This window comes from Engystomops pustulosus, chromosome 7, assembly GCF_040894005.1.
Source record: "Engystomops pustulosus chromosome 7, aEngPut4.maternal, whole genome shotgun sequence".
Lineage (NCBI taxonomy): Eukaryota > Metazoa > Chordata > Amphibia > Anura > Leptodactylidae > Engystomops > Engystomops pustulosus.
The window spans coordinates 147,268,713-147,281,978 of record NC_092417.1 but is presented as its reverse complement, the minus strand read 5'-3'; the positions used below and the strand labels follow the sequence as shown (position 1 = coordinate 147,281,978).

At 42.4% G+C, this 13,266-nt stretch overlaps 1 protein-coding gene across 4 annotated transcripts in view; it reads left to right on the top strand.

The window, feature by feature from the left end:
* AP2A2 (adaptor related protein complex 2 subunit alpha 2) overlaps positions 1 to 11,406 on the top strand; it is a 43,527-nt gene extending 32,121 nt beyond the window's left edge. The window contains exons 15-24 of one of the 4 annotated variants that reach the window (XM_072118158.1): positions 2,042 to 2,173; positions 3,510 to 3,676; positions 3,900 to 3,977; positions 6,468 to 6,550; positions 7,174 to 7,263; positions 8,270 to 8,393; positions 9,244 to 9,360; positions 9,508 to 9,577; positions 10,520 to 10,654; positions 11,231 to 11,406. In XM_072118158.1, the coding sequence (XP_071974259.1) occupies positions 2,042 to 2,173; positions 3,510 to 3,676; positions 3,900 to 3,977; positions 6,468 to 6,550; positions 7,174 to 7,263; positions 8,270 to 8,393; positions 9,244 to 9,360; positions 9,508 to 9,577; positions 10,520 to 10,654; positions 11,231 to 11,308 (1,074 nt within the window). In that variant the 3' untranslated portion in view covers positions 11,309 to 11,406. The remainder of the gene's footprint in view (positions 1 to 2,041; positions 2,174 to 3,509; positions 3,677 to 3,899; positions 3,978 to 6,467; positions 6,551 to 7,173; positions 7,264 to 8,269; positions 8,394 to 9,243; positions 9,361 to 9,507; positions 9,578 to 10,519; positions 10,655 to 11,230) is intronic. The other 3 variants (XM_072118161.1, XM_072118159.1, XM_072118162.1) reach the window with 3 other exon arrangements.
* Positions 11,407 to 13,266: the final 1,860 nt, after the last annotated feature.

Here is a 13,266-nt window from a genome sequence, read left to right as displayed (position 1 = left end):
GTTGATACAAGGCAGGATGGATCCATGCTTTCATGTTGTTGACGCCAAATTCTGACCCTACCATCCGAATGTCGCAGCAGAAATCGAGACTCATCAGACCAGGCAACGTTTTTCCAATCTTCTACTGTCCAATTTCGATGAGCTTGTGCAAATTGTAGCCTCAGTTTCCTGTTCTTAGCTGAAAGGAGTGGCACCCGGTGTGGTCTTCTGCTGCTGTAGCCCATCTGCCTCAAGGTCCGATGTACTGTGCGTTCAGAGATGCTCTTCTGCCTACCTTGGTTGTAACGGGTGGCGATTTGAGTCACTGTTGCCTTTCTATCAGCTCGAACCAGTCTGCCCATTCTTCTCTAACCTCTGGCATCAACAAGGCATTTCCGCCCACAGAACTGCCGCTCACTGGATGTTTTTTCTTTTTCGGACCATTCTCTGTAAACCCTAGAGATGGTTGTGCGTGAGAATCCCAGTAGATCAGCAGTTTCTGAAATACTCAGACCAGCCCTTCTGGCACCAACAACCATGCCACGTTCAAAGGCACTCAAATCACCTTTCTTCCCCATACTGATGCTCGGTTTGGACTGCAGGAGATTGTCTTGACCATGTCTACATGCCTAAATGCACTGAGTTGCCGCCATGTGATTGTCTGATTAGAAATTAAGTGTTAACGAGCAGTTGGACAGGTGTACCTAATAAAGTGGCCGGTGAGTGTATATATATTTATTATATATATATATATACGCACACACACACACAGTCCCCGGGTTACGTACAAGATATGTTCTGTAAGTTTGTTCTTAAGTTGAATTTGTATGCAAGTCGGAACTGTATATTTTACTATTGTAGCCTGAGCCTAATTTTTTTTGAACTCTGTGACAATTGGATTTTAAAATTGTTGGATTTTTAGAACCCGGAATAACAATAAAGCTTCATTGTAGACACCTTTGATAACTGTTACAGCTGATTATTGTAGCCTAGGGCTAAAGTACAGTAAATTACCAACATCCAGAGGTCCCTTTGTAATTAGGGGTCGTCTGAAAGTCGGGTGTTCTTAACTAGGGGACCGCCTGTATATATCTTCTTTTTTTTTTAAGAGAACCTTCCAAATGGACCCGTGTGACAGCTTTATGTGACCTTTTTTTTATACTAAAGATTTATAATCCCCCTAGATGTTAGTCTGATGAGGCACATCTGACTGGTATCTGAATATCCTGGTGCCTCCTCTTACTTTACGGTAATTGAAGCTGGGATAATATCCTGACTTCAATGCATATGCACTGTGTACTACACTGGCTTCACTTAATGACAGATTCCTTTTAAACATATTAATAATAATAATATCTATAATGGTACAGGCCGTCCCCGGGTTACGTACAAGATAGGTTTCATAGGTTTGTTCTTAAGTTGAATTTGTATTCAAGTCGAAACTGTATATTTTATAATTGTAGATCCAGACCAAATTTGTTTTTGCCCTAGTGACAATTGGATTTTCGAAATTGTCGCTGTAATGTGACCAAGGATTATCAATAAAGCTTCGTTACAGACACCTTACAGGTGATCATTACAGACCTTCACCACAGGGGGTGAGGTCACAGGTGGCAGAAGGGTCTGTCTGTAAGTCGGGTGATCTTAAGTAGGGGACCGCCTGTATTTAATAATAATAAATATTCTTATTATATTTTTTCAATTTGTGAGCATTTTTTTTTTTTATACAACTTTATTGCTTGTTTCTGATGCAAGCATTTCGGTAGAAACACATCTGCGATCAGTATGGGCCCCTCTCTGCAGCTTTAAATTACATTTCAATACACAATTCAAATGCTTTGTGTGAACACAACCGAAGCAGAGTGATTGTTTTGGTTTCCTAGACTCGCGTCCAGAAGCGTCTATTGCTCTACAGAACGTGGCAGGACCAGATGGTAGTGATATTTACTGCTAAAAGAGGAATAAAATACCAGTAGAATTACAGACCAGGCAGCAGCATAGGCTGGACATGATGTAGTTCTTCTATTAATCTGTGTATGTAACTCATGTAACTGATCTGCAGCCTCTTTCATCCATGAACATGTATGGAGAAGATCTTGTATGCACTGTGCGCCCTCGTCCATTATCCCTCCTGACACCCCTCACACCCCATTCTCCAACAAGTCTCCTTCCAGCCTCTGCCTCCTTCCACCAGGTTTTATCATAGTGGGAATGGACTGGTATACTAAAAACGCTTTTCCGCGGTTTTGAAAAGTTGTTTGGCTTTTTAAAAAGTTAGAAATAATGTAGAAACGTGGCTTTGTTCTGCCATTTATACATTCATGGTTTTGCCTTTTGCTTCTTTTTCAATATGAGATGCATGGTTTCCCATTGTCCTTTTACTGACTTTCCAAACTGCCAGGTTTTAATGTAATAAAAGAATGTAGTGTCCCTCATGTTAGAACTCTGCAGCCTCCTGTGCTACACATGTTCCTCATGATTGGATATGCAAGTTATCATTACAGGGGTTGTTCAGGCACAGAAGTTGGCAAATCAAATGAACATGGGTCCAATATACCACCGATATAACCTACATGAATGGAGCAGCAGGCTGGACGTGTGCCGCTCATTGTGTATCGCATTGATGGAGATAGCCGACTATGGCGCTGGGTTCCATCAGCGCCATAGAGGTGAATGGAGCAGCAGGCGCATGTGTGACTGCTGTGTTCATTTGGAGGGACACCAGAACCCCAGTCCTTACATTCATGTGTGTCCCCACAATTGGCAAGATATTCCCAATCCTTTAGATAACGCAATACTTCAGTTTTCACTTTAGCAGCTGGACAACCCTTTTAGGGGAGCTGCTGCCCATCCTCGGTCACTATTCTTCAGTTACTTTTGCCTTTCCCTCTCCCTAGTCATAACAACCTCTTGTTTTCTTGCATTATATAGTCCTGCCTGTGGAAACCCATTCCATAAATATACAGAAAATACAGTACTAGAAGAATGTTCCTTCTTCTAGATTTGCATTAGTTATCGTTTTTAAACCTACACATGTGCTCGGCCAAACCACATTCTGGGTGAGCACAGGGCCGGGTGGAGAAGGGAGGGGTAGTGTGTGCACCCCACCCCTGCAGTCTCCACTGAAAGACAAGGGCCCAGCTTGGTCGCGTTGTGCCATAGACCCCATTGGGGTACGTGATCTGTCCACAAATTATGGTTTTGCCCCCATTGTGGAGTGTAAATGTGGCATTAACTGCATGATACTTGACGTTACTAATTTGATGTTTAGTTTGTCTACTTAAAGTTTTGTGGAATTTTCTAAATTATGGAAGCAATTTGTCAACTCTTTAGACATGCGCTGGCTGCATTGCACAAAGGTCAACTAAATCATTCATGTGATCGCTGCAGCCTGGGCAGTCACGTATTATACATACAAGTGTCACAGCTTGGTTGTCACCATTGGTTTGTGTCTCCTAACACGGCATGAATGATGCTCATGGATCCGGTTGCGTTCTTGTATTCCCATTTGGTTATTCTTATTCCCACAGTCCACTCCTTCTCCTTCTGCTGACCTCCTGGGCCTGGGTGCTCCCTCCACCTCTAGTCCTGGTGCACCACCTGCTACCACATCTGGTAGTCTCCTCGTGGATGTCTTTGCAGATACTTCAGTCCCTGTCGACGCCGGCACTGCAGGACAAGAAGACAACTTTGAAAGGTGAGGTACTTATGGATAAGTAAGACATCATAAACTATGAGACCCATCGGATAACAATTGATTTCCCCCCCAAGACAGCAGTAGTAATCACTGACTCCATATGGTTCTCAGATCTGGATGTAATTGGCTAAATAGAAGTTTAGCCTAACAGGAACTAACAGTGCTTCGTGTTACTGCCTCTTTTCCCCTTGGTTTTCCTCTTTGCCGCTGATGCCTGATACAGCGATGCCCCAACATCCATAGAAGGGGCATCTGGGGAGCCTGAGCCTTCTGTGCAGGAGGCGGACGATTTCTTCTGCAAGTAAGCAAAACCACCCTGATCAAAAAGACCATTCCCCTTTCCCCGCCGCAGGCCGGCCTCTTCATTCTAGGTGTCCTTGGTATTAAAGCAGCAGAGGCAAGATAAAAATATGATTTTCCTTAAGGCAAGTGGCTGTGAATTTTACTTGAATTTCATGTATTCAGCAATATAATGAGAGTTCCTGATAAAGTGTCATGTAGATCTAAGCAGGGGTCCCTGAATGCACTTTGCACTTTAGCCTAGTATGGCAGCTGGGCACGATTTCTCCATTCAATTTCTATGGGGCTTATAAAGATGGTACAAAGCTTGACTATTTCTGGCAGTCCAATGGAGTGGTACCGAGGCCAGTCGTTTGAAACGAGGACCTATTTGTTAAGATCACGAAAATAAAAAAAATCTGGGGAATGTCGTAGATATTTTGTTAGTTGCAATTTTGTCATGCAGACACAGTATAATGTACACCTATACTCTTCCCTTTAACTTCGTGTTAGTCACAAGTATAATTAATGATTGAGATCCACATGAGATTACATTAGATGATATCACTTCACCTAAATGGGTTGGCCGCTCATACGAAACTTCACATGAGTAAATACCATATTTTTCGGACTATAAGGCGCACCTGATTATAAGGATGAATGACCAGCAGGTGGCAGACCTGTGCACAGTTCAAGGCAGCTGTTGTCTGTAAGTGCGGTTCATATATAAGGCACACTGGATTATAAGGCGCACCTTTGATTTCTGAGAAAATAAAAGGATTTTAAGTGCGCCTTATAGTCTGAAAAATATGGTATTAGTAATGGGATCACCCATATCATACTTAATAAGTTGATCTTATTTCTGCGGATGACATGACCCGCCAGCAGCAGGACTCGGGACTTCCTGTGACGTCTTCTCAGGGGTTGGAAGAGGCCATGCAGACAGTAGGGGGTTGGAAGCTAGAAGTACATGAGACCCCACAGGAAGTCCCAGGGGTCACGTGGCCTGCAGCACCCATGGACTACACAGAGAATTTACCGAGGTAACTTTTCTTATTAGTGGCCAACCCCTCTAAAGTTAGCGAAAACATGGCTAATTTCTTCCGAAGAAGCCCGGCTCTATTCACTGCAATAGAACTGAGCAGAATTACTTGTCACAACCCATGGACAGGGTGGGTTTGTTTCTGGAGAAAATGCATATTTTTGACCCCTTTAAACCAAAGAAAAAAACCTTATTGCTACTATGACTGGTGGGTTGAAAGTATTGGTGATGGATCATTATGGTTGGTGGATATACACGGGGGTTACAGCGGGGTAGCTTTGTCAGGACAGTTTTTGAGCGTGATTTGGGCCAGATGAAAGTCTCTGCTGCTTTAACCAGGCAACTGTTACATGCAACAGTATTTCATCTTACCATGTAACAAACCTTACATCAGGGGTCTCATATCCCCTCTACCCTGGACCACCTGATGATTTTTGCATGCGTTGCAGTATTGGTCTTGTATAACCATATTTATTTTCTGAGATTTTACCGATCAAAAACAAGGTGGGATGTCCACCCCATTCTCTGCTGATCCAGAATGTTCTCTTCTATAGACCTTTGTTTCAAAAGTGAAGCAGCTCCTTTCTTTCCCTGGGTACAATGCATAGAACTTGTTATCATCCAGTGTCATTTTGGAGAAGATTTACTAAAGTACGGTTTGGTTCACCACAAACCAATGGGATGCTGCATGTTAATCGCTGTAAGGCGGAACTTTCCCTACCTCCGCCAACTACAACCCTTTGCATCCCTTAAGAAGTGTCACTCCAGTGTTTCTGGCACTATTGGTATTCAGTATTGCTTGTCCATCATTCCCAAGCAATAAGTGCCATTCATTTTGGCACCCAAAGAGATAATATGGGTGGTGCTGTCAAATCGGTGGTGCTAGGTGCTCCGCCCACCTGACAAACATTTTGTGGTGCTGAAATTTATAGAAGGCAAAGGCAATAGAAAAAAGTGGTAATAGGTGGAGTCACACCTTTTAAGGGATGGGAACGGATGGAATTGATAGAGGTGCTGAAATGAATTTAAAGAAACACTAAACATTACAATCTATCAATTTTAATCCCATTTAATCTCCTACCGTATTACAAATCTTAGAGAAATATAAAGAGATTCTCTATGGATCCCAGAACATCAACCATCAATCCTCGTCCTCCTTCTAGTGTATGGCTGTTAGACAACTGGCTGGAGCAGGAGCCTCCTTACAGAGGACCAAGGCCGGTCCTGTATATTGTTTAGTGTTCCTTTATGTCTCCGATCCCCTTATAGACTACACATAGGTACAACATCTGGAGAAGTTCTCATGAAGAAAGTTCACGGTTTGGTGGATTATTAATCCAAGTTGCACTTTAGTAAATTTGGCCTGGTTTGACCTCTGCTTTCCTCATCTTCATTACTGGATACCCAAAGATTCAGACATTCCTGTATAAAGGAAGTCATTTGTTGTTTTCTGTGTGTGTTTTTTTAAAGGTTTATCTGCAAAAATAATGGCGTTCTTTTTGAGAATCAGCTGCTGCAAATCGGCTTAAAGACAGAATTCCGTCAAAATCTTGGTAAGCGATTTACATGTATTTTTCTAGTATCGTTTTATATATTTTTTTCCTTATTTACAAGTTATATTTTTACCTGCACCCAAATCAGTCAAAAGAACAGAAAGCTCAGTTTTCTGTGCAGTGGCTGGGTGCTCTGATCCAAACTGCAGTAACACAGCTTCACCTCTTTACTTATGATGGCGCTGTTGTTCCTATTCAGTTTTTTGGTAATTCAGGTAGCAAGTTGTTTGTCATCGGACAATCCACAGACTCTTTTCCCACCACATGAATTGTCACCGGTTAAAAAAAAACAACTAAAAGAAAACTATATGGTATTGCTTGAATAGAATATTCATATCATGTTATTAAAGGAACGCACCAGTCAAAGCGGATTCATTGGATAATACATGGTGTGGGGTCAGAAGGGAGGAGCATGACTCATTTTCATTGTGTTCCTAGGACCTTGCTAGAACCTGAAGTCTTGCTTCTCCATCCAGGCCCTTCACAAGGTATATTTCAATCAGCAGTGACTGGAGTGTTCCTTTAATTCTGGTTCTGGTTATACATACGCTGAGGGGTAATTTCTAGACATAAATCAAGTGACCCATTTGTTAAGTCTCCAATTTTTATTTATTTTTTTTTAGGTCGTGTGTTTATCTTCTATGGCAACAAGTTGTCCAGTCAGTTCCAGAACTTCACTCCAACTTTGGTTTGTTCTGATGAGCTCAAGGCCAATATCCTTTGTACGGAAATAGGGAGAATGAGAAAAAAGCAACAGAAATGTGGAGTAAAACCCTCCATAAAAAATAATATACTTGGCGCCAAAATTGTTGAAATGCTTTTTAAACTTTTTTTGAAGTTGGTAAAAAATGCAGCGCTTCTTGGGGAAGGAAAGGTGTGGCTTTATGGAAAGTAGGCAACCTACCAACCAATAGGATGCCTAATCATGCACCATATTTATTACCCAACTAGTGTGCTTAAAGGGGTGTTCCAATTTCAGCAAAGTTTACTGTTTGTTTAATGAAATGTTATACAACATTTCCATTTTGCTTTCTGTATCATTTCCTCATGGTTTTCTAGTTCTCTGCTTTCTGCTATTCTATAGGAAACTTTGTTGTTTACATTCTGTCATTATAAACCGATCCCTAATCATGTGATGTCACACAGGTGCACGGCTCATCATCTCCCTGGTCATGTGATGTCACACCTGTGCAGTGCTTGTTATATATATCCCTGGTCGTGATGTCATACAGGTGCAAGGCTTGTTGTATCTCCCTGGTCATGTGATGTCACACAGGTGCAAGGCTTGTTGTATCTCCCTGGTCATGTGATGTCACACAAGTCCAACGCACGTTATATCCGTAATCATGTGATGTCACACAGGTGCAAGGCTTATTATATATCCCTGGTCATATGATGTCACACAGGTGCATTTCTCCGTTATATATCACAGCTCGGATTACTCTGATATAACAGGCCTGCACCTGTGTGACATCACATGGACCATGGACAGGTTTTTATCTACTTAAAGTAAACGATGAAGCTTCCTTTAGAATGACAGCAAGCAGAGATTTAGAAAACCACGGGGAATTGATACCAGAAAGTATATTGGAAAATTGTTTAAGTTTTCATCATATAAATAATATTTGCTGAAATGGGAACGACCCAAGGAGAGCCCTTCCTTCAGCCGATCTGGTGATAATTATTGGGAAGAGTTTACGCCTTGACTGTGATCTCCAGGTCTGAATCTCCAGTCCAAACCTGTGGAGACCACGGTGGATGGAGGAGCCCAGGTCCAGCAGGTGATCAATATCGAGTGTTTACAGGAGTTTGTAGACGTTCCTGTTCTGAGCATCCAGTTCAGGTGAGGACTACTGTTATACACTATAACTGGAGGACTAGGTATTCAGCTTGTATAACCCTGGTGACTGGGTTTACGCTTCTGTGGTGACTGGGATTACGCTTCTGTGGTGACTGGGATTACGCTTCTGTGGTGACTGGGATTACGCTTCTGTGGCGACTGGGATTACGCTTCTGTGGCGACTGGGATTACGCTTCTGTGGCGACTGGGATTACGCTTCTGTGGCGACTGGGATTACGCTCCTGTGGCGACTGGGATTACGCTCCTGTGGCGACTGGGATTACGCTCCTGTGGTGACTGGGTTTGTAGAGTGTATTCGCCTGCAGTGTGATTGCTGGGGTCCTGCCTCCAATGGGCTCCTAGGGCAAGGGTCCCTACCCGTTCAATAGGGAATCTGTCAGCTATAAGTCACTCCTAAGATGCAGATAACGTTGTCTAATGATGACATTTTTACCAAAAAAAACCTGTCTGGCTGTGTTCACACATAATGTTTGCTTTGCGCTTTGCCTGATTGCGTTTCTATTTAAGCAATCGGGAACAAACTCCACTCTTTTTACGTATAAACAATGCAAAACGTGTGGATCCTGATACCAATCACAAGCCTTTCAGTAGAAACACATCTGCGATATCGCTTGCCCCTCCCTTGCAGCGTTTGCGCTACATTTCAAAATGCTGCGTGCGAACGACGGCCTCATAGTAAACTAATTGTATTGTAATTCCGTTTTGTACTAATCCTAGGAATGCTGAATGTTTCTTTTTGATGTGTGATTTGGGCTCATATACTATAATGTAGCTTTTTGTTTCTCCTCCTGCATCTATTTACTAAAGTTTGTGATGATTCCTGATATTTCAGATATGGGGGCGCGTTCCAGAACTTCTCGGTGAAGCTTCCCATTACCCTCAACAAGTTCTTTCAGCCGACAGAGATGGAAGGCCAGGACTTTTTCCAGCGCTGGAAGCAGCTCAGCAGGTTGTTACCTCCTCTAGGGAATCTGTCATTCTCTGGGATTTCTGTTATGTCTCAGTTCATCTTTTCTACAGAATTTTAAGGACGGTTCTATCTGTCGTTCTCTTGCCTATTGTCTTATGTTTTTGTTTGTTTGTTTTTTTTTAACAGCCCTAACCAAGAAGTTCAGAATATATTCAAGGCAAAACAGCCAATGGATCCAGAGCTCGTAAAAGCAAAGGTTGGTCATATTTAATGTATTATATATAAGTTCTGGTGCCAGTGCACAAGTGCGAGGAGGACGTGCGGGCGGTGGAACTACAGAGACTATTGGGGCTTCCAGAGTTTAGTCACGATGGTGCATGTCCCAGTAGCCTCTGCAGGTAATAAGCAGAATACTAAGATAACAACTTTGTAACAAGTTCCATTAGATAACTAGTCGTGCCAAATACAGTTTAGGGCTGAGGCTGGCAGGAGGGATCTACCATCGGATCTACTTCTGTATGTAGATTCCTGATGGTAGATTTCCTTTTAAGTTGAATTTGTATGCAAGTCAGAACTGATATATTATAGAAGGGTAACTCCAGAGCACTTTTTTTGTCCCTGTGACAATTGCTTTTTTAAAATGTTGGGAACAAGTATTAACAGTAAAGCTTCACTGCAGACGCCTTTTATCTTGCAGTTGATTGTTACAGCCTTAGGCTAAGGTACAGTAAATGAAAAGCATCCAGAGGTTGTGTGAATGCAGTCTTAGACCCGATTTGTTATTCAGTTGGTTTTGTGTACTCAGAATAAGGCGCCATTCAGAAATATACCAGGACATTGACAACAGAAAAGTGATTGTCTTGAGCCTCATTACCATGATCGTGTGTGCACAACGGGATGCAAACAAATTCCCGCTCTATATTTTGTGGCACGGTGAGGTACACCTAATGTGCACAGGGAGGCGCAGTACAAGCAAAGTCTATGGGGGCAGTGAATTAGCGGAAGTTTGTGCCATTAGTTGCAGCCCTCTGCGCACGGTGAAGTGCATAAAACCTTAGGATGAGGATTATGAAAATAAGTTACAGTGTGCTCAGTCCTTAAAACCAAAATAGGCTGGTCATGAAGGGGTTATGGTAGTTTTGTAGTGTTACTTTAAATTCAAGTTTGTTTTTTTTTTCCTTTTTTTTTTTTATTTTAGCTCATTGGTTTCGGACCTGCTCTTCTAGAAAACGTTGACCCAAACCCGTCCAATTTCGTGGCAGCTGGAATAATCCAGACAAAATCTCGACAAGTGGGATGTCTGCTACGCCTTGAACCTAATATGCAGGCGCAGGTATGTGATACTGTACACGGTGTGAACTTTTATACTCCAAACCTGATTCAAGCACATTGCCTCAGAGTCATGGGTGGGACATTTTTGTGACCAAGTGCTCCTCTGCATTTTACAGAGGCTCCGACCAGGAAATTGTACATCTGTTTTCTGAGTTTAGTAGCCTGGTAGGCGGCCGTACACAGCTCCTTCCTTATTAAGTGTGCATGTGGTTAGCTGTTGGTCACGGAGTAGGACCATCCACAGGAGACGCCTAAGCGCAGGTTTAAAGAAATAACATATTTACTACACCTTTTTCCACAAAACCTTTTTATAAATTTTCTCAGCTCCTCTTGCTCTACACCATGCTATGATTAACACTATGTACAATCTGCTCAGCTCCTCCTGCTCTATAACATTCTTTCTTTCTGCAGATAGGACTTTGTACTGTACATTTGCTCAGCTTCTCCTGCTCAGTTACATACTTCAACTATATTGAATATAACTTGTTCTCCGTCGAGGCCACATTTCTACTCTCTTGTTAAATCTTGTTTTTGCGCAGAATACTTTTAACCATTTGTATTCTTCTGTCCCTCTCAGATGTACCGGCTCACCATCCGCACAAGTAAAGAAGAAGTTTCCCAAAGGTTATGTGACCTTCTCTCCGAGCAGTTTTAAACCCGAATCCTGCTGTCCCCAAAATCCTTGTCTTTGTGTTCCTCCCTTACTGCCAGGTCCTGATCATCTCAGTGAAAATAAATATTACTTACACATTGTGTATTTATTGGTCCTTACATCCTACAGGGATAAACGTTCATGGTATTGTCTTCGCTCTATGTTCTGAGCCTTGGGTATTCTGTAGCTATTACACTAGGGGGCGCACTCTCCTTGCCACCAGGCTGGGTATTTTATAGATGCAATATTGTATGTGCATCGCTGTGTGTAGGGAAGCGTTGGCTTTCTGTACGGGCTACAATTGGGTTTGTAGCTTCATTGAAATTGCACTGAAAGAACCTCGAATGGTTCCAAGGAAGTAGGGAACAAGCAGCCATTTTTTTTTATTATTTTTTTTTTTTACTAAACTCGCACAAACCCATTAAACCCTGAGTTATAGTAGAGATTATGAAGAAATATTTGATATCGGAGTATACAGACCATAAAGGGACCATACAGATTGACCATCTTATATGGGAGGTGCTCATATCCACATCATAAATATCCAGAATACAAATATATATTATACTATATACACCTTTAGGCACCTTACACAGTCACAAGTGTGATCCAGTGGGCCCGAACACTGGCAACCGGAACCTTACTCTGCATGTCAGTGCAGTTCTGGTTGTCAGCAGTCGGGACGGACATTCCAGCCAGCACTCACTGCAAGTATGATATGAGCTGGACCCATCACACTGCCATGGCTGTATGGATATTATGGCCCCTACAAGTCTGGAATCACTTCTTACATATGTTACTATGAAGCTTCTTGGGAAATGGAGGATGAGTCCCTTCTGCCTGCTTTCAAGCTGTGGAGGACCTTCAAAAGTCTGGATTTGTTTTGTGTACATATGAAATCCTCACAGACCTGCTCCTGCTCTTAATACATGAGTATAAGTCTTGGTGGGTGGCCATGGGCCCCCTAGAAGGCTTGGGTCTGGGGCAACCGCCCAAACCGCGCATATTATAATCCAGCTGTGCTGACGTGCCCTATATTTACATACATATTAGGACCCGATTTTTAGGTGCGTCTATTTATATAAATTTGGGCTACACAGAGGCTTATGTTTACCTCTAATATATTTACATTTGTCTTGCCAAAAGCAGCTGATTCGAGCGATATTAACTTGCCCGATCCCACATCACGTCAGTAGTGCACACATTTCACTATGACGATTTAGCATTTTGTCCCAGTGACTGATTGGTTTAAACAGTGAAAAAATGTGATCATAGAATTGATGCCCCATCAACATGAACATCGGAGTGGAGTTGACTATTAATTTTGCCTCCACCACTTCTAAAACCGAGTGCCCTGCAGTCTTTGACAATGGCGGCTCACTGCTGAAGCACCGAATTCTGTCTCCTCCTAGACCAAATTTCTTTTCATCTACCACCCGCCACTTTGCTGCCACATAGGACACTTTTATATAGGACACATTAATTGTCGGAGTTTCTACACCGTCTAAGCCAAGCCAGTCTTCAGAAAAGAGCCAGAGCTGCAGGAAAATATTATTTTTTCTAGAGCCTTCCAGAAAATAGGTTGAAAACGAGTACCGGTGGTAGAAGTGCCACAAAACAGGCAGAAACACCATAGTAAATGTCCCCTATTGCCTGGAATGTTGTCATTGGCGGGGAAACAAGCATGTGGTTTGTGAGGGGTAAAGAAAATGCAAGGAATAAGGCTGGGTGCTATAGAGCCCAAGGTATGAGCATCTGAATGACTCCCGCTTCTAAAAGTGACTCTGGTCATTTGCAAATAACTTTTTTTTTTTTATATAGGTAAACGGGTGAGATTTCACATAAGAGGGAAATCATAGTTTTAGCTGCTATAAGAGCCCAAAATCGCCTTGCACTATCTCTACCAGGTGGTACGTGACTTCATAATTTCACCCTTTACTGTAAAGTGGCTCAAATAGCCA